This window comes from Simochromis diagramma, unplaced genomic scaffold, assembly GCF_900408965.1.
Source record: "Simochromis diagramma unplaced genomic scaffold, fSimDia1.1 OVJJ01000802.1, whole genome shotgun sequence".
NCBI lineage: Eukaryota > Metazoa > Chordata > Actinopteri > Cichliformes > Cichlidae > Simochromis > Simochromis diagramma.
The window spans coordinates 4,944,386-4,966,254 of record NW_024387492.1 but is presented as its reverse complement, the minus strand read 5'-3'; the positions used below and the strand labels follow the sequence as shown (position 1 = coordinate 4,966,254).

General features: G+C 39.1%; 1 protein-coding gene across 7 annotated transcripts in view; it reads left to right on the top strand.

Annotated features, from left to right (window-relative positions):
• The window catches only part of LOC120725428 (MAM domain-containing glycosylphosphatidylinositol anchor protein 2-like), a 194,068-nt gene that overhangs the window by 73,370 nt on the left and 98,829 nt on the right, over positions 1 to 21,869 (top strand). For all 7 annotated transcript variants that reach the window (XM_040018326.1, XM_040018324.1, XM_040018329.1 and 4 more), the window contains 2 exons: positions 1,573 to 1,712; positions 10,421 to 10,595. In XM_040018326.1, the coding sequence (XP_039874260.1) occupies positions 1,573 to 1,712; positions 10,421 to 10,595 (315 nt within the window). The remainder of the gene's footprint in view (positions 1 to 1,572; positions 1,713 to 10,420; positions 10,596 to 21,869) is intronic.

The window sequence follows — 21,869 nt, the reverse complement described above, 5'->3', positions numbered from 1 at the left end:
TCGCATATGCACCACTGTCTGTTGGTGTGTGCAGAGACCAAAAATCCTCTCACCGTCTCACAAGGGTCAAACAAATGATGGAGAGAAACACCAGTGTGGTAATTACAGCTGTGAACAGACAGCTGTGGGTAGTTTAATTTGCTCATATTGCAGTTTCCGGCATTTTTATATCCCTGATTAGATTGCATTAGGAAGTTATGCGGAAAAATGAATGTGCTACATGATGAGTTCGGTTCCAAAATGAGGTACGCAGTAATTTAAATATGGACACCCACTCTCCATATGGTCTAATGGCATTTTTTTTTTTAGCTGGTATTAACATTTCGTGAAATATTATGCTTTTCCGAGTCAAAGTGTTTTCCAGAAGTGCACTGATATATCTTTTATTTCTTTTTTTTAAGTAATCATTTTTGTAATAAAACCCTTCTTCCATGTAATTACACTGAGTTCTAAATTAATTCTGATATCTGATGGCACGGAGGATAGGGGAGATAGTGAAAGATATTTTCCAAGATTACTAGTTCTGTGGCATACCATCAGTATTTTGCAGATGGTCATTACTGCTGCCTGTCTGATTGAAATTTGACGTATTTTATTCGGTTACTGCTTCTGCCACAGCTAACGTACAATACCTCCCCAACCTTTCTAAGAAGCTTCAGTTCAATTCAGGTGCATTTATATAGCACCCAATCACAACAACAGTTGCCTCAAGGCACTTTATACTGTAAAGTAAAGACCCTAAAATCAAAAACGAAGATAGTTCTTCCCTGAGAGAAGGTCTTTTAAGAAAATTCTGCAAGTAACTCAATCAATCACTGGCCCAAACAAAATCATACAAATTTTGTGCAATAGTACTGTTAGGCCTGTATGTGTTTTTGGCAGACTGATGAGCCTAATCACACTGAGCAAAGTAACCAAAAAAGCAATAACAAAAAAAAAAAAGAGAACACAGGCGATAGATGTTGTTTATATGCTTAAAGTGGGTCATTTTACACTGTTGCTAGGTCGTTGCTAGGTAGCAGGATGGCATCATAATACATCATGCATAATTCAACATTTGTGGACCTAAATGAAATGTTGTTTTGGTGAAACAAAAATGATATGATGCTTTTATAAAGTGTTACAGTTGCATAAATGCTCAAAATACATGATTGAAGCCTGTTGCCGAGTGGTTATTTAGCGACACAATGTTGTCACAACTTCTGATATAGATAAGAACCTTTATGGGCCTACCTGTGTGCCAAGTTTGGTTGCTCACCCCTGTGACTTAGAGAGAAACAAAGTGCTACTACTGCCAGTCCCCAATAATTAATAGGCAGCTTTTAAAATGCTAAGCCAAGGGGAATGCTATAAAAGTAGTGTCACTTCTTTTTGCAATTCTTTTACCTGTCTCTAGTTATTTGTGTGCTTGGTGCAGTGTAAATGTGTGCACAAAGCTTTGGAATAGCCTTGTTATAAGTGAGACAACCTTTTAATCAATACACCATCTACTTCACTAAACTACTCATTCCTTCAGAAACGACCAGAATGCTAACACACTTTGTGCTTCCCCCCCCCCCCCCCCCCAAACAGCACCTCCTACGGTCCGCATTATACACTCGGGGCACGCCTGTAATGTTGAAGAGGAGAGGCACACCGAGAGAGTCTACACCATACGAGAAGGGGAGACCCTGGAGCTCACCTGTCTGGTGACAGGTCATCCTCGACCGCAGGTAGGAAAGTCAGCGCCTTTTCATCTGCCCTTAACCAACAGCATGGGAAAGAAAAGATAGTTGCACATGCAAATCATGGGGCAGTTTGTTAATTTGTACCATATCTCTGTATCCATCTCTCCTCTCTGCAGAAAGCTCCCTTTTAAATCTGTATTAGCATCAAAGCTGCACACCACATAAGTCTGCACTAAATCAGCTTAAAAGTTTAATCCTTTAATTATTAATGGTTTCGTTTGCTTTGTGCACCTGTATGCTGATAATTACAGCTTCCAAGTAAAATGAGATTGCAGAAAACAGCAAAAACATCTGCCAAACGAGTGAGAAACAGGCCACAGTTAAAAGACTCTGGGTCATGTGAATGCACATGGGTTCTCAACATCTGAGAGCAAGCCTTCCTCACATTCTTATTTACTGTTGTGATGTGAACTAATTAAAAAACTTTACACCTTTTACTCTGATGAAAATAAGCTTTTAATTAGTTTGTTTTGGTTTGTGCTCACTATGTATTGTTTGTAGTATTCAAATCTAGAAACATACAATTAAAAGATTAAAAAAGTAAGCAGATGGCAAAAATAAGGTCTCATCTGCTCTTTTAGACTAAATGTGAGCTATTATGAGCCACATAGATACATAAAACAGGTTTGCTATGAATTACTTGACCATGACATTTTGTTCTTATTAACCCAGTAGGTCACCCTAACCTTTATTGTCTTTTTATTACATGTTGCTTCTGATTTGAACAAAGACTTTTGCAGCTGATCAAACCCACATATGTGCAATAAGACTGCTATATGTGCAATTCTTTTTCTGACAAAGTTGTATTTTCTTACTCAGTTGTATATAGCATTTGTATTCTATTTTATTCTATTGTATATATTATTCTATTTTATTCTATTTTATTGCATTCCAGTGTTTTCTAGTTTCTGCTACATAAATTTGCACTTTTGCTGCAACGAAACAAATTTCCCACCTGTGGGACTAATAAAGGTCATCTTTTATCTTATCTTATTTGCTCAATAACAAAAATTTTACAGAATCTCCAGAAACTCTGGACGGCAAAACCAAAACGCATATGGTTTTTTTATGTTTCAACTGAAAAGGTGAGGCTCCTTGAATAAGACTGTTTCAGGCACACTGTTCGTCTCTTTCCGTCCCCGGGAGGGGGTCACAACTTTGCACTCATCATCTCTGTCTTTCCTCTTAATTAGAATTTTTGAAAAACAGAGCAGAGCGAGGGTGTGGGTGGGAGTGTAGCGCGAGATCAAAAGCTATGCAGGGCTGTGGCAGGAAAGGCAGGATCTCCTTTGAAACAGAGTCATTATGAGACTCATGCAGATCCCCTGGCACAGTGGGTCTCGGCTGTGTCTCTCTGGACTTTGGGATGTGTCAGCTTTGTCCCCCCTCTGGTAGTGGCATGGGACTGGGGACAGAGCACAGTCATTCTGAGTGGTTTAGGAGGCTGAGGTGGTTATCTGGAATGGCAGTAGACCTAAGGCTGGTTTTGTGATGTTGCAAGAAAAACCAAAGGGTGTGTGACCTCATCGGAAACAGACTTGCAAGTTAATACGGCAGTAACAGTCCATCTTTTCGTTAGAATTAAATATTAATCCTTAGAACGTGTTCTGAGCCTTTCTTTGCCCCAAAGTTCCACATTTTAATTGAGCTGAGTTTCTCTGTCTTCCAATGCAGGGGGAAATAATCAGTACTTGCAAAGGTTGTACTTCTTTTTTTGTGTCCTGTCTTGATACTTTACAAGTGTGCAAGTTCGGACAGACAACCAGCGCGAACAGTTCTTTATGTGTGTGTGAGTTTGCTTTCTGTGTCTGTACTGTAATCTTGTCAACTGCCTACAGTACTTTATATTAACCAAAACATCATAACCATAGAGTATAGCAAGACATTTTTCTATAACTTGTTTTACTTTACTAAATTATATAGGGTAGGCCTGAAAGAAAGACAAAAATCACATTTTGTGTTTTTCTCAGACTTCAGAATTCATATAACATTATTTAAAAAATATTGGTAGGCACAGTTCACTTGCAAGTTAGCACTGATAAGTCAGATATGCCCTCTATATCTATACCAAGATCTCAGTTGCACAGGCCCAGGAACGGGTCAATGTCTTTAGGCCTCTGACAAATGCATATTTCCAGCAGTTGTCAGAGGCTGCTAGAAGTCAAAGGTAAAATTGATTGCTGAGAGGATGTTGCACCAAACTGCAGCTTTGGCTGCTACCAGAAACTTGCTAGCTACCAAGTGGTAGCAAAACTTAAAACGCTGACACAAAAACAGGAAACTGAGAACAGTTTCCTTCAAAGTAAAACTGATGGCTCACCGCTGCAGCCAACACATTTCAAGAGGTGCAGCTTTTCCTTTCAAGGCAAATGTTCGGCATTTCCAGTTTGCATTTTTGCAGACCAGTTGGTTTCTCCCATGCTAACTTTGGGTGACCAAAGCAATCCTTCCATATAGCAGCTTGAATCAAGGATGATGATATCACATAGACTCATGGCACATCTCTAGCATAGTAAAATCCTCAATTAGTTCTGCAATAGCAAATCACAAAATTGCCTTTTTCAATGTTAATGTTCAGATTGCAGTCTCTTTCTTTGACTTTGACTGGTGCTGGGTTAATGCATACACTGAGGGGTGCTGTGCCAAGTATAGCGCCACAAAGGACCAACTGCAGAGTAAATGGGTCCGTGGTTGGCTATTTTGCCACCGTTAATTCTTCACATGTCTATCAATATGCACACTTCTTAAATTACAGAGACACCCCTATAGGCCTTCTCACTGGTGGGAGTCTCTGGATTGTGTCCAAACAGGCAGCATCCTCCTTGTAGCCGTTCTCCTTGTCAGCCCTGTGCCTATCCGCCCACCCACCTCAGAAAGAAAAACAAGGGCTTTCTAATAATAAAGTCATACATGCATCCAGCCAATACAGGCACACATACAAACACACTTGTAGCAGCAGCAAGACTTCTCTGCCTTTCCATTTAATTGTCAAATAAATATATGTTCCTGTCAGTCAACTCCAAACCATATGTGTTTTTTCATTGCTGACTTGTGGGTTAGGCATTTCAAGGTGTTACCCTGGGCTATGCAGAAAGACTGGGACTATTTGTATCTGGAGGGATCAGGGACCAATTAAATCTAATTCTGTGGGATGTATAGTACAGATGTCACTAGAAGGATTTTCAGATCTTAGCTCTATGAGGAAAAGAATAAGACATTTCTCAACACTAAAATACGCTCTGTTGTCTCATACTGTTTCAAATACTACTTGAAACGGCCTAATATACTGGTTATAAGCAACATCTGATGCTTTGGTCATAATAACGTCTTATGTTCGGGTATATTCAACAGCTTATGATTCAGAAATTGCAAATATATTGCAGTGCCCTGACTGCTTTTGCACCAAACAATGCCCCATCTAATAAACCTCTTGACTATGAGGGGAAAACCCTCGCTCAGTACAGTCACAGACATCTCAGGGTGTGATCATGAAGGTCAGCCAGCAAAATTCGCCCCCTTAGTGATGTTGCTGACTTTTCTGTCTTTAGCTACAAGTGGCTTGGCTGTCCTCCAAAGCGTGTCTTTTGTCCCGTTTCCTTTCCCTCACCCACAGCCGATCACAGCAGATGGCTGCCCCTCCCTGAGCCTGGTTCTGCCAGAGGTTTCTGCTTGTTAAAAGGGAGTTTTTCCTTCCCACTGTCGCCAAGGGGGACATAAGAGGTTGTTGATTGTTGGGGTTTTCTCTATAGTATTTTAGGATCTGTTGTTGTTGTTGTTGTTGTTATTTGACTCTAAATAAATACATTTAAATTGAATTGGCTGTTTAACTAAATATTTTACTAAAACTGTAATTCAAAGAGTGCACACAATTTGACATCTTCAAGTTAATGATTTATAGAAAATTTAAAAAGATAAGAATCATGAAATCTGGTGAGTCTAGAAGTCCTGAAATTTATATTTTTGCATCTTTACCAAATTTATAAAAAAGGATGACAAATATCAAATGGCTTGAAAAAATCCTCATTGATGCAGTGCCTCCCCTGCTACAGGACTAACATCTCTGTGTATTGCAGCAGTCCATTAATCATTTGCTCAAGGAAAAGAACTTAATTGGTTTTACTTTGGTAAGAAGTCATTTATTAAGCGATATTAACAAACAGCTGGCTAAAGCTTTTAATTGCAAAGATGTGCAGTTGTTCAGTGTTTTGAAGAATGTAAAACATATTTATATGTAAATCTAATGAAAAAAATGTCCTCTGGGTTTCTACAAAACTGTACATATTTTTTTAAATATTTTCTTACATTTTACAAATTATTTTTTTAGAGAATTGCACATCGATGGATGACTCAAAGCTGGAAAGAAAAATAGATTTGTTCATTCCTTTTTAAAAACCAGTGTTTCATAAGTCTTATTTGCTTCCTTAATCATATTATTTGTCTTTCTTTGACTGTTTGGGTGTTTTTGACTCTGTCAGACCACCACATAAATATAAACAGCTTTTCCTGTTCATACTTTCATGGTCACTGTTCTCCAGATCTATTCATTGTCTTTGATGCTATGAACAGACATCAAAGAGTCCCTGATGATGAAGCCATCTGCCCCCATCTCCTCTGCCCTGGCCTCCTTCCATTATGTCCACAGTACTTTGTTTGAGTACCAAGCTCCAATAGCCAGCAAAACCACATCGCAAACACCTTTTTTTTGTGTGTGTTTCAATTATTGGCCAGCCAGATTCAACTCACAGCACCACGGGTCAGCAAGTACAAATAAGCTGACCTCAGGCCCTAGGATATTTCGCTTTATACAGACCGCTTGGAGTATGTGATCTGTTTTGGATGCTCCCATGACAGTTAGCCTACAGTGCCAGTGTCTTTAGCAGATGGTGCTTTTTTTGAGCATGATGTAACCTTCTATTTTTCCACTGTTTGCCATACAAACTGCAGTATCAAAAGGGGATCTGTCTGATAGCTTTCCCTTAATCTGCACCCTATCCAACCCACCTATAGTCTTAAAAGTGAATTTAATAGCACCAGTCAAGCATACACTATGCAGTTCAACAAACAAAAAGCAGATGTAGTTTCATTTTCGTGTATGTCACTGTCTTGTGCTTGTCCTCTTTGATTCAGGTTCTGACATCAAAACTGTCACTGCGATGCGTTTCATACAGTATGATCATCCAATTTTTACGAAGGCCAGTATTTTCTAATATAGACCTGCTGTGTAAGTGCACTCTCAATTTGTAGACCCCCTGCTGCTTTTTCTGATCACTTGATTGTCATGCTCAGCCACACTTGTCTGCACCACTGTGCAGCGCGGACCAATGTCACTGCCTAAAAGAAAAGATGGCTGGCAATTAGAAACTAGTCTCGAGTTCGGTAGAGGGAAACGTCACAGCAGGCAATATGGCAGATTCACCAAAGATGCGTGCTCCAGCATATGATCACTGCATAACAACAGACACTGGGTGCATTTTAATTAGCTCGTGCTGTGACATCTCAGCATGTGTGGTCTCAGACACTGCTGGGATATTCAGTTGGATATTAATCTATACAAGCTTCTGCTTTCCATGTAAGCAAATACTGTAATTCCTGCTAGGGTTGTCTGATTTAAGGAAAACAAAAAAAGCGTTATTATTGTGTTTGACTTCGCTTTGTCGTGGTGCTTTCACAAAATGTGAAATAAAGCAGTTTTTTTTAATCAGAAGGCACAGACAGGAATAATATTCTGCTAGAATACTGTTACTAGCTGGTACACCACGGGTAGTTTGGCACATTCCCTTCTGTATACTTGTAGGTACTTTACGAGTTTTGTTTGACATAGTCCTTGAAGAGAACAGAAAAAAAAACCAGCTAGGCTTTCAGTGGGCTGGGAGGAACAATTATCATATTGCTCAAATCTGCCAGCGCCTCTCAGATCAAGAGTATTTGCATTGCACTAAGGAGAGTGAAGAGGGTCAAACTGTTCTCACCGGGTATACTTCAGGACGCCCCTTGTGGGCAGAGGTAAAAAAGTCAGAAGAGTGCCGGAATGAAAATAGCCTGAGGGTACAGAAGGAGTTGAAAGCTCACCAATAATGTGGTCTGCTGCAATTTCCCTTTTTTGAAAATATAAAGAGTTATTTGAATACCCACTTCTTAGTGTCACTCTAACAATGCATTTATTGATACTGCATTTTCTGAAAACTCAAAGCTCTTTACACAAAAGCCAAAGAAAATGACTGGGGGTATAAGCTGGGTGAATATTGAATTCTGCTGAGGTCGCCGTAAGCCAGCTCGCTTTGTATTTGCATGAGGGAATCCAGAGCACTGTAGTGACACAGTATTCAGAAAATCTGCTCCCATCTAATTTATGCTCATAAGTTATTTAACTTTAGCGCTTGTTGTGCTGAACTCATGATGTCCCTAACTGTTAGAACAGGGCCCCAGATTTTCCGACGGTGTGGCTTTTGCATCTATCAGCTGCTGAGTTTGGGCTTTTTCATCAAGTGCTTTCTCTCAGTGTCTCTCAATGCATTTTAAACAGGCCAAGTGGAGCCTTTTGTATGCCGGGTGCTAATTTAGAGGCTTTTATTTTTAATGGTAGTATGGCCTCTGTGTAAAGGGATGGTGTATAAGCACAGTCTGACAGCAGAATCTTTTTTTCTTTTCGGGGGAAGAGGTTGTTGAAAAGAATTAGTAACTTACACACACTCTCTGTATATGAATTTTAAAGGTATCTAATTTATTTCTACCTCTCTGAAAAGTAACACCTCAAGCAAGACAGAGAATCTGAAACTGATAAGCTTCAATTTTTTGCTTCATGTCATCCTCTACCCCCAAGGTCCAAAAACGCCTCTGAAATAGGTTAACATTATCAGGTTTTGGGCCACACACCCTTCCTTTTCCTTTCTCGTATCTGTTTGGAAAATGACCAAACTTCATACTGTCGTAACCTTGGGATGGAGTCGTCATGGTTAAAACCCTACAGCTAGAGCAGCGCTGCAGCAATCTCTGTGATAGCACCCAATCCCTATCCCTGCATGCAATGATATCCCTGTTCCATCTGATGCTATCGCTGCAAAATGGGATGTTATCAGTATCCAAGATGATGCTATCACCATACAGTGTGGAGATATTGGATTCTAATTCATAGCCTCCCCTGCCTAGACAGAGATATGTAAGGCTCTGCAGGCAAAGCCAGTCCATCTGTAGCTTACTTAGGATGAGGGATTGAATGGCGCTTTATGCTTCACGGTTCTGGTTGTGTGGCCCCCGGGCCAGAGTTGTCACAGTACCTGTTCATGCTGTATGCTTTAATGAGGACAGGAGAGGGAGATGATGGAGAGTCAATTACAACCTCATGTTGGAGAGTAACACTATTTCACCTTTCATTACACCTCAATGCCATGGGCTAACTGGGTCTCATCAGTTCGTGAAAGGTACTCATGCTGAGAAGGCCATGCTGAGGTCAGTCTTGTGTGGAACAGAGGAAAGTGAGTTAGATGAAGATTTTAGGTACCAAATCAACACTGTGCGCTTCACAAAAGAACCTTTCAGCTGCTCCGAGAAGGAATGTTCCCGCATAAAATGAATGCAGGATCATGTGAAAAACAGAGTGGCAAACATGCAGGTCATCATAGCTGCCGGAGAATTTGATTTACATCATCTGCAGGGAGAGCAAGGCCAGCAGATACAGACAGACCTTCATTTCTATTTTCTATTTTACTTATTTTTATAGATGTTGTTTGGTAATTTGTTTTTAAATATTGTATATTATGTCTACTGCACAGACTAAATTGATTAGATTTGAAGATCAATATTGCTCAGATAGTCAATTCAATTTTATTTATATGGCACCAAATCACAACAAAGGTCGCCTCAAGGCGCTTAAAATCTATTCTATTCATCTATCTATTCATAAAACATGGATTCGGACAGTGGAGGGATTATGCTTAGTTTAGCACTAAACATATACACTGGGGAAAAAGCTACATGTATAGGTGGGCTCTGTGGATTAGTGACAAAAATTGTTTATGGATACCTCTAAATATCACTTCTTAACACAGTATTATTTGTTTGATTTGTGCACAAGCATGTTACATTGTAAATGATGCAGACTACAGTCACTTGTTGCAGTTTACAGTTTTTTTCTTGCAGTCTCACCACAACAAGGCTATGAAGTCTTTAACCTGATCATAGTTGTTGATGTTTGCCATCTTCCTAAAACGATTCAGTGCATTCTTTAACAGATTTAGTGAATCATTTCAACAGATTTTTCTTTCCCATCCAGTTTATGGTTTCTTTTTCCTTTTGCTGTTAATCTTTTGGCAATGAAATGCCACTGTGAATGTTTCACATCAAAAGCCTTATTGTAGCTCTGTTTTCCAGTAGCCGCTTCACAGGGAAAAAATGGAGGAAGTGTTGAGTTCCTCTATTGTGATCAAAAGCTTTATTGTGATCAAAAGAAAACGGAATAAAAACAGTAATTTTGTTCCAATCAGAATAAAATTTTTCTTTAAATGAACGTTTTCTTGAGATTGCAACAGCTTCAGAGTTTTTACCAAGTCTGTTTTACCTGCCCTTTTTTGTTTATGTTGGCTGTGGTATTTATTCTATACTTACACTGTTTATTAGCTTCTTAACTGAGTCTGTTCTGTGTCTCTTCTGTCAAGTCGTTGAAACTCGTAGTAATTTTCACTGTTTCTTCTTTGTAGATACGGTGGACAAAGACAGCTGGTAGTGTGTCAGATCGTTTCCAGGACTCCAGCGTCTTCAACGAAACGTTGCACATCGCAAAGATCCAGAGGACCCAGGGAGGCCGCTACTACTGCAAGGCTGAGAACGGCCTTGGATCTCCTGCCATCAAGTCCATTAGGGTGGACGTCTACTGTAAGTGTGATGAATTTGAGTCAGCACAGACCATTTTCATTTTCCAACATTGCCCAAAAACAATTGCCCATTGTTGCTTTACAGTAGTAAGGTTGTGGTTGTTTTGTTCACGGACTTTGTATTTTTTCTTGTGAGTTTAGCCTCTTTCTGTGTGTGTGTTTTTGTGTGTGGTTGTTATTATGTTTTTCTTCCTGGTTTCAAAGAAGTCCAAGTGTGGCAGACTGCAAATGGTAAATTGCCCAGAGGTGTGACTATCAGAGACTGTATCTGTGTTACCTTGCTAAGGATTGACCAATAGACCCTTATTCTTCCATCTAATTCTATTTTGGCAAGATTCCAGACAGCCATGACCCTGAAAATGTTTCTGTTCACAGTCCTGATTTTGCAGCAATGCCAGCCTCGTAGTGGTGTAGTAAAACATACAACTAAAGAACCTTTTGCTTGCCTGGAACAGTATATATGTATGCTTTAGAATTGAAACAGTTTATTATCCTGCAAAGAAATTAGAATGTAAAGTGAAACAGGTGTTGCAGTATTAATTTATAAGGCAAAATGTTAACACAGACAGCTGGTGAACAGATGAAACGATACAAAGATGCATAGTCCAAAAATAGCAATGTTCCATATTTCTGTTGTGAATAAAAAGTAGTTATTATGATGTAGTGCATAAGAACAGAACTTCTTCTTCCTCTCCTGAGAATGTTACTTAGATGTAAAGTCAGTCATTGTACATGCAGATTCTTTATTTTAAAAGCAGCTGCATGACAAATGCGAAAGGTTCATTAGCATTCATTAAGCAAACATAACAAACTTAACTTTATTGCTTTTATTGATTTGTCAGTGATTATCCTATTTCACTTCATGATGAGGAATAGCAGCCACTGCCCTCCATCAGACACCCTCCAGCCTACTTATTTGTGCAAAGACAGCCAAATCTGGACTTTATGTTCAATAAGAAATCTGTAGTCATGCCATAATTAAGAGCTTGTCTTACTGTTTGAGCTTCATGAAATTCTACTGAGATACATTTAAAATGACTTGCTTAGTGCCTTTGAAAGATCTCCAAGCTGCCTCACTGATTTCAGCAGCTCTCAGTCCCTTGCTCTCCTTTTGATATGCCAGACTGCAAGGAAAAAAATGTTGTATCTTTGAAAATAAATGACCCCAGTGTCCTTAATTTGTTTCCAAATATCATTTTCAATCACAGAGGAAAGAAAAAGGTAGTGATGCTCTTGATTAGTTTCCAGCAACACCTACAATAATTCCAGGCACTTTTTCACTAGTTAGGATTTATACTCCTGCAGTTCCCTGCATTGATGCCAGTGATTTGAGGCAGTATATTTACAGTAAATATTCTTTTTTTATGTGTCAACATTATACGAGTGCTTGATTTAACTTGCATTAGCAGGGAACATTTCATTGAAAATGACTTCATAGCTACTTGATTATGTCTTTTTTGTGCTGTTCTTTACAGAGTCTGTCTCATGACTTTAGAAAAGCTCAGGCTGGCATGCACTGGTAAAACATTGGGATGTTAACAATGCATACATTTGCCATAGTTCGGTTAGTAAAACAGTTTGAAAATCATTTGTGATAAATAATCCTGTCCAAGTTTGTTTATAACGTTGGAACTGACTTTTATTGTGAAGTACAAAGTAATTGGCATTTCTAAGCACTCAGTCTCAAGGACACGTAATGCCCTTCATTGCAGTTTGTTGTTCCATACAGTGCAGAAAACCTCTTATCCCCTAAAAAACAAAACAAAACCCTAGTACAGTAGCAACAAGAGTCACCCAAGAAGGAAAATCCTAACTTGTCTACAAATGCTCACCATTTACTCCCCATTCTGTTGTGATTGTTGAATAAGTGTAATACATGTCAGAATGACCCTTCAAAGTAAGAGTTGTGCATTATCGCTACAACCAACGCAGCCAAGTCAAACGATGCAGCTTTTACTTTGAAGGCAAATCCTCTCTTTTAACAGTTTTGCTACCACTTGGCAAGCAGTTTGCGGGTGATCGCAGACATCTCAAGTCGATGTCTTCCATGTAAAATACTGGCAACAGCAGCAACCTAATAGCTACCAAAGCAATCACAAGGAGGTTTGTGGTGCAGCACTGTATACCTATTTGCAGCCAATTCCATGCTAGCAACTCCTGTCAACCTACCTACAGCAACCAACTTGCCAACCAATTGCAGAATACACACTTTTCCCTAGTAACCAATGTTTCCCAGGGTGGTCACTGACTGGTCTGTAGGTCTGCATGAACGAGGCTGTTGGAATCAGTTTCACAGTGGCTGCCAGAAACAAGCATCAAACACTCACAACCAGTTGAGGAATACACTCTAGGACAGTCTTTCATGTCCCAAATGGAGCCAAATGTTGCTCAGTGCTATTGGTATTAAATAGTGTCTCATAATTTTCTGTTGATTAACAGTTACCCTCAGAAAACAATGTTAATGATGAATATACATTTTTATGGTAATACCGCGTGTCTAAAACAGTTTCACTGATGCTCTCCATTTGATCGGTAAGGATACTAGCGTGCATGCTCTGAGGCCCCAAATCCACAAAAAGTGTTGCTCATTTTTCAACTTATGAAAGAAGGATAATTTCTTCGAAGTATGCATGACTGAACAATGAATAAATGAGGCGCCATCTTGTGATCCAGTTCCCCTTTATATACCCTCTCTTTCTCTCTCCCTCTCTGTGCTTTCTTCTCATGTCCCCCACATAAATACAGAGTACATTGTTAACTTGCTCTCCTTTTCACTCTTCTTTCATGTCTCTGTCTTATTCCCTTTCAGCATGTGGGCTACATTCTTGTACTTGTTTATTTGGACTGACACTGGCAAAAGTTGTGGAATTGAAACTTGTTTAGAAAGCTTGTGGAAGGGCTTAGTGGTGCAGGAGGATGGGGCTGAATGCATCTCAGCTGCTGACAGTTAGAACCGTGTTCCTTCTGTGCACTATTTCACCTTGGCTGCACTAAAGAGGTGCAGGATAAGACGTGGAAATGAAGCCCGAGACAGACTGGAGACACAACCTTAGCATAATAGAAAGGCATGGCTTCTCATCCAGCTTCATCATACGGTATTTTGAAGCCTTAGTTCTCTTGCTGTTGAAAGCAAACTGATGATTGTCATTGGTGAATGATAGCAATGTAAATGAAATAAGCTGGCTACTGTGAATAAGTATGCATAGTTTAATATATAGACAACGTCCATTGGTTACAGTAATTTGGTAATTTATACAACACACACACTCACACGGAATATTCCATGCATATTTTAGATCATGGCATTTGTTTGCTGTCCTTGTAATCTCCTTGCATCTGGCCTTGTAACACAGCATGTTTGTATTTCACAAGAAATGTGTTATGTTGCGCATCCAGTAAAAGCACATCATTTCTACAGAGCCACGTTATAGCTGTCCCCTGGGGGTGAATTTAATTTGTTGCCCTCTGCAGTACACGCTGCTTTTAGTGGTTTGCAGCTACAATTTCTGATTAGTATTAAAATAGATATTGTGGCTCCGGACCTCACAACAATAAAGCCATGAATTATATTTGCTTTCTGTTTCAGCTGCATCTTACATGTCTGTCTTCATACTCGTTTGTTTACATCTGACAAATAACTCCAGCAATAATGGACTATATTGCTTCTGTTGTAAAGGAAAGATAGTATTCATGACGAGACACGGGGCCCAGCATGGTTTACAATGAGAGGCTTAAAACCTGAATGATCTTTCTGCAGCTGATTCCTTTTTACTCTTTTCTTCTGAGTCTATTTATTTAGCTTCTGCTGGTTGGAATCAAGGGTCCTGTTTTCAATTTTCAAAAGAAGCACTCGAAATCTTATATTATATGTGTATCTTTATTAGATCAGTGAGCATGCTTCCCTCCTCTGTACACACAGCCTCACCCTGTTGTGCTTTCTTTCAATAAATTTCGATTTAAACAAAAACATTAAATGTAGATTCATGAAACAGGTACATGAAAATAAAATGACAGAGAAGCGCAAAAGTTCTCTTTAGAGTTTTCTGTGAACAGCGGACAATATGAGGAAGGGATAATTAATGGTAATAACTGCCCTCTCCAGCTGGGAGGAGCTGATATTAGCTATATACCCAGCTCAAAGCTAATGTATTTACAAGGCTCAGAAGTCCATCTAAGCACATTTTATACCTGCTGACACCTCAGTTGTGTTTGTCCACAGTTGGGTCTATGGGGAAGGTCCTCTGCAAAGTTAATAAAGAACCTTGCCCAACTCCTGCACTGATCGATTTTAAGCTTAAGATGCTCACTTCTTTTTCCTGAAGGGGAGTCTTTTCAGTGTTCTCATTTAATTTCAGCTGCATTAATTTTGCTGCAGCATCTAATGTTTCATTGAGTGACTGATCGAGGAGAGCTTAAGAGTTCTTCAGGGGCAGCTTATTGCAGGCTCAGGGAGTTCATTGACCATCACCAGCACAATATATCTAAACGAGATTTGGCCAGAAGGCGAGCTGAGGAAAAATGTACATTGAAGAGGCTGCTCAAAAAACAAACTGTGAGAAAGAAGTTTTGGAGTCTGGTCTATTCCTTTTCATGGTAGTTGGTCAATAAATGTATGCTCCTTTTTCCAAAGTGCCAATGGGAAATCTAAAAGTCTTTAGAGACCCATTTGTTTAGGTTTTCTGGTTTAATAACCGATATCAAGGCCAAAATTTCAGTGTTTTCCCAGCAATTATTGTTTACAAATGTGTATTACAAAAAGAAAAGAAAAATGTATCTCAGCATCAGACAGTATGGTTTAGACAATTGCAATCCTTTTGCAGTGTTTATTTACATGCTACCAAAGTCTATTCAAATGTGATTGGTCAATAGAAATCAGGGCACAGAAGCCAGAAAGCTTACAATACAAAATATATTTTCCCTTGCCTAGATACTATGTCTTCCAATGTGAAGATTTGCAGCTTGCTTGTGCCTTTTACATAATTTAAGTCTAGTCTTGGCTAAATCAGGTTATCCGAAGGCATCACTTTGGTCTCACTTTGATCACTGTGGAGCAGTTGATACATTGGTTATATCTGGAATAAAAAGTAATATAATTCTAAAAATTATTAATATGCAAATCAGAAAACAGTCATTGTCAGATTTACCTCACAGTCATTTAAAATGAATCCAACAAATGATCAAATGTAAAACAAATGACTAGTCTTTAGATCTCCTCCATCTAGGTCAGCTTTTCCTGAAATATGCCATTTCCTGATTTTGTGTTGTTGGTCTTTTATTCTTTTATATAAACTGACAGCCTTCTATGTCTTGCTGCACTCTGTTTCTGTTACTAACATGCTAAATTTGGCCAAGGCAGCTTCTAGAGACAATAGCCAAATGTGGCCACGAGATAGCAGTAATTTACAGAAAGGATGCAAACATGCAACAAAATGCACGGAGAGCTTTACGGAGAGAGATTGCTAAAAGGTTTATGTTTTAATTAACGCATGTTTTTAAATTTCCCTGAGCAAGCACTGCTAGCCTTGCTTGCCCTGGCAAAATGTATTGCTCTAAACAATTTTAAACAAGCGTTGAATAAATTGAGCATATAAAAATGCAATACAGAGAAGGAAAAGAATTCCAGAGTTTACAAGAAAGAAGTATTTTGCACTGCCTAAGTATGTTGTGCAAATGATTTTGATGTTGTCAGACAACACCTGTTTTCTGTGCAAACACTGGGCTGTAGATGTCATTGCACTGAAAAGTCCACTTGCAGCTTCACTTTTCCCGGTATTCATTCAAAAGGATTAGAAAGAGACAATAGCCTGCTTTCTTTGTGTTATCTTTGGAAGGACTTATGCAGCCCTCACTCCACAGCACTGATGCAGAAGCCAACGAATTTTAATAAGGACACTGTGTGTTTGTGTGTGTGTGTGTGTGTGTGTGTGTGTGTGTGTGTGTGTGTGTTTGTCGCCATGGACTTGGAGTTAATACTGAGCTTGAATAATTTTCGACATGTGAGAAGCGCTAATGTATGCACCCATGTCTTTGTGTGACATGGTCTCATGTGTGAGAGGAAACAAAAATTGATGCTTCCTATTGGGTTCAAGCACACACTTATGCATGAACACACTCTTCACCAGTGAGGTCCTGACTCACAAACATGTCAAAGGCTTAACTTGTCTTGGCATAGGCCTCCTCAGCTGTGCAACACTTTGCAGCAGCATGCAGGGTGGGCTCACTTGGTGAAATGTGTCTGCTTGATGTTTGCTTTTCCTCGATGGAGTTCATGAAGGAGCTCAGAGACCAAACAGCAGCTGATAGTGTTTGTTTTGTGGACGTGCTGGCTTTTCTTTATCCAGTTTGGTCAGTAAAACTGGCATGTGCTATTTCATTGGGTGTCTTATTCAGGCTGCCTTGCTGAAAGGTGTACAGTAAATGTGTATGTAGAGCAAGAGCATGAAAAGGCATTCTGGAGAAAAAGTTAACTCAGAAAAACAGACTATGGTGATAAAACCTGAGTTTTGAGTGATGCTTATGCACTTCCTATTAACTCCTATATCCTTTCATTACCCATGTTTGCCCTCTCTGCTTGCATTTATATACTCAGGAGAGGCTCCTCTAAAGTGACTAGGTAATTTATTTGGGTATGGGCAGAGGGAAGTGTGTGGGATGGTGATCTCAGGGGAGCCTATGGATTAATGGGTTCAGCTGGATGCAGTAGGTGCTGGAGGCAGGTTCAATAGGTTGAGTTATAACCCAGATTGAAAGAACTGACAATTGTTAAGTGTTGGACCCTCTTCTCATTACATTAAAACATTACATTGACTGTTTACTGATAAAAACAAATGATCTACATATCCTTTTTATCATCTCTGGAGAACATCCAGGAAATGGGTGAAAGCATCTCTGGCTGACTTTTGAATGTTTCTAACCTTGCGTGCAAGTATCAAACAGAAAGAAAATGATCTATAAAGACATGGGAATGAAACACTGTCCTCATATTGCAGTGTTTAACCAATGTGCAGATAGATAGATAGATAGATAGATAGATAGATAGATAGATAGATAGATGTAAGGGGCAAATAGCTTTTCAGGATGTCCTAAAACAGCTTCATTCCCCAAGTTCCAAATCTATTAAAAAACAAAGTGTCCATAAAAACAGCATAAAATGCAATTAAGTATATAACTGGTTAGATTAATGAAGCTTTTCCTGCCTCTGATAGTAATCCAAGTGCTAAAACACAGAGCAGTGGTTGCGTGGTCGCTTACAGCCATTTGCATGTATCTTTCCTCCGAGTTTTGTTGTTTTTGTTGTTGTTGTATTAATTAATATCAATATCAGCCAAAAGTGGGAGGGTTGCTTGACACACATGGCACCAATAAGTTTTGTGGTTGTTCATGATTATTAATTGTCTCCATTATTGAGACAGGATGAGTAAAGGATAGCAAATGGCTATTATGGATAGCTCATCTGTCACACAGATAGTCATAGAGTCATAGAACCTATAGCATATCCTTTGTATACCATATGTACCTTTTACATGTGGTTTACATAGTACCTGTTCCTGCTTCCATGTAAGCTGTCGTTATTGGATATGTTGCTAAACAGTACGCAGACGCTGTAATGTTTAAAATATATGGAAACATGGGAAAATGCAGTAGGAATTTAGGATATTGTAGTTAAGTCATCATTAGATAGTGACTATTTTTATTGTTTCCAAAATAAAAATTTATAAGAAAAGATACAGTCAGTTAAAAACAATCAGCATATTTGTGGTGATGAATACTAATTAGTAGAGGCACATCATCTAAAATCAGTACTTACTTCACGGTGCAGATTTACAGGAGCCAGCTTCAATATTATTCATTAATCCATAGAAAAAGTCTATGGCATCACCCTCTCTGTGGATTGTGCTTATTATATGACATGACCCTGAAATTTTTTTTTTTTTTGTTCTTGGAGATACAGACATACACAAAACAGACACAATACACAAATTATACAAACTATACACAAAATATAGTCAGTTATATTCAATTTTGAACATACTGAGTCCATGGCCAGTGTCTGACATGACAGTGGTAATAAACCCCTAAATTGAATTTCCATCATCCCTTTGAAACTAAAAGCAAAGTTATGTACGAGAAATGGCTGATGAGCTCCATCTTAGTCCTTCTATGTGACATGATCTATGAGCCTATGATATGAGGTGATGTGGATACATATGTACCTGTATCGTTTTCTGAAAAGATCCCATAATGTATGTACATCAAGATATATGTGCAGTGCCTTTAAAGTGCTTCTGGATGTAAATGACCTGGTGTGATGAATAGCACGATACAGCCGCAGTGAGTTATCTGAGCCTTGTTTGAATCAGGACAGAATGAATCAACACATTATGTGTACATTATGTAAATGTTTGCTGGTTTGGTTAATGGAGGTAAAGCCAGTTCATGACTGCCCATTACTCTTTCAAGGACTCGCTCTAGGGAGGGGCCCTTAATCAGAGTAGTGAAGTCAACCTCATCTCTTGGCTTTGTTTTTCTCGCCATCAGGAGCTTAAAACATACTGCAGTGTGTTTGTGTTGTGTATGCTAATGTGATTATCCCTTGTAGAATTTCATTCTGATCTGCTTTTTGTTTTTTAACATCTCTCTGGGTGAGGAGAAGGCAACAGATGACAGCTAGCTGTTTATCTTACAGCCATCGTTTATGGAAACATTAAAAAACAAAACAGTTAAAAGACCTAAATATAAAGTTAAAAAATCAACATGATAATTATGTTACCTTGGATTCGTTTTTTTGAGTCAATAGTACTCTTTTTTTATTCATCCCGTGAATAACGTAATGTTGTCTGCAGGGACGGACATTGTTATTTGTCATTAAGGCAGTAAAAGATCAATCTGAAATGTAAAAAAAACAACAAAAAAAAACGACTATGTGCTTCCGAAAGGATTTGACTTCACAAGATGTTCATTTCTGAATGCTTTTGGATTTGATACTCCTACCATCTGGTAAGTGGTCATTAGGGATGGGTATCGAAAACCAGTTCTTGTTGAGAACTGGTTCCCACTGTTTCAATTCCCTGGAATTGTTTGCCATTTTTGCAAACGATTCCCTTATCGATTCCAGTCGCCCCGAATGACGTCACCACGTTGCGTCATTTACCTGGCAGGAAACATGGCGCGTAAGCGGCTCAAACGCTCAAAAGTTTGGTTATACCTTATGAGAACGGATGACAACAGGGCAACTTGCAATACTTGTAAAGTAGATATTTCATTTAAGGGAGGAAACACTACGAATATGCAAAAGCATTTGCTCACAAAACACGCGATGACCTTAAATGAATGTCGTGTTTTTAATTCCGCTCCGGACTCGTGAATCTCAACCAGCAGCAGCGGTAGCGTTTGCACGTCCTCTCCCGTTAATGCGGCAGGTAAATAATCAACTAACAGTGCATATTATGTTAGCGCGATCTGCCTTATTACAAAACCTGCCATTACTGTGCATTTAGGTGACCATGATGAGAGAGACAGACAGAGTCTGGCTCAGATGCTGGCAGTTCTCGCTGCAGTCTTACCGGTAGCGTCTCCTTTCAGGCCAGGATAGACGAATGTCACCGAGCAGTGACTAAGTTTGTGGTAAAAGGCTGCCGCAGCAGATGCTCCCGATTTTCAGTAAGTGAATGTGTTTAATTGTAGGCAGAGACATTACTGGATATTCTTGTGTAATTGCTACTGAATAATTTATGTTATACTTTGTTATTGCTACAGAAGAATATTTATTTTATTATTTTACATTTACAATTTTTTTTCCCGGGGACCCTGTGACACCCCATTGAAGAGCCGTAGGCTGTGGATCTCTTAAGATCTCACTGTTGGGTTTGTAAGGTCACGTTACTCCTAAATTTCTATCTTGTTCAAAGAGAAGATAAAAAACAAAGTTCTAAGCTAATCGACCTTAGTGTTCTCCTTTTTTAAAAAGAATCGATAAAGGATCGAATCGTTAAACAGAATCGAAAATGGAATCGGAATCGTGAAAATCTTATCAATACCCATCCCTAGTGGTCATTATCGGAGATTCAGTGTTTTTTTTTCTAATAAAAACATGAAACTTCATGGCGTGATACTTTAGCACAAGTATGCGTGTGATTAAGTGCTGTGGCTTAGATAGTTAATAACAGAGTAATTTTTTTCCAACAAACAAACTAAAGGTCAGTTGAAATCCATATCTCCTCAGTTAGCCCAACCAATAGTTTCTAAGAATAATACCTATTCAGATATATCCATGTATCATGATATTTGATGTAAAAATCCAAAATGAAATACATAAATAGGAATATCTCTGTTTTTTAGCTGGAATATCATGTTTCCCTAGTGTTGGATCAATATATATCCAATATACAACAAATCCTAATAGTAATAATGTTCTGCTTGGGCTCGCAAATAGAGGTCACATTGATTTATTTTGCTTTATTCAGTGCTCTTTCATTTGTCTGAAATGGTCATGTCATGTCTTCCCCAACAAATACACACATGTCGCCTACAACATGTCTTAAAAGCGGCATTTACTGCTTTACTTGAATAAGCTTTTTATTTTTTCAACTTCTTTGTTGCTGTCCAACTACTGCTACCATGCTCTACTTTTTTTATTTTATTTAGAGAACATGCTTTCAAATCATCGTTCACAAAAGATGTACCTTCCTTGGGTGTCCAAACCGAACACAGGAGAAGGTCATTAGGCTCAAACCAGAAAAGAACTCCATCATGTCACTGATGCTTTGCCTCCAACTCTAATGGTGGCTTTCTAGGTGTTGTTGTTTAGATCAGTGGTCTGTGGCCTGCTTGTTTTCCTTGGGAGATGAATTAGAGAGGAGATGGGCTGAGGCAGATGCCAGTGTCTAAGGGAGAGGATGAAGAGGAGATTCATTACTCCTTACCCCCCCAACACACATACAAACACAAACACTGCTCACACAGAGCAGAAATAGGCCTCATTATTTCCCCATTTCCATCACCGGGAGGAAGTGAGGGGTTGCAGCCCTTTCAGTCAGGCTGCTGACGTATGCCCCTCCATTTATCACACGCAATGTCCACGAGTACATAGAACAAACAGGCGCTGGTCTTACACCTACAGACATGACAGCGCAGCACAGCATAATTGGAAAAGCATTGTCTCTAAGGGACATCGAGTTGTAGCGTTCTTTAGATTCTCTCTTCAAGCAACAGTTTAAATAGCACAGTTAAAATGAACCATTTCTTTTTTCTTGCTGGAGGAAAACTGCATCTTCTC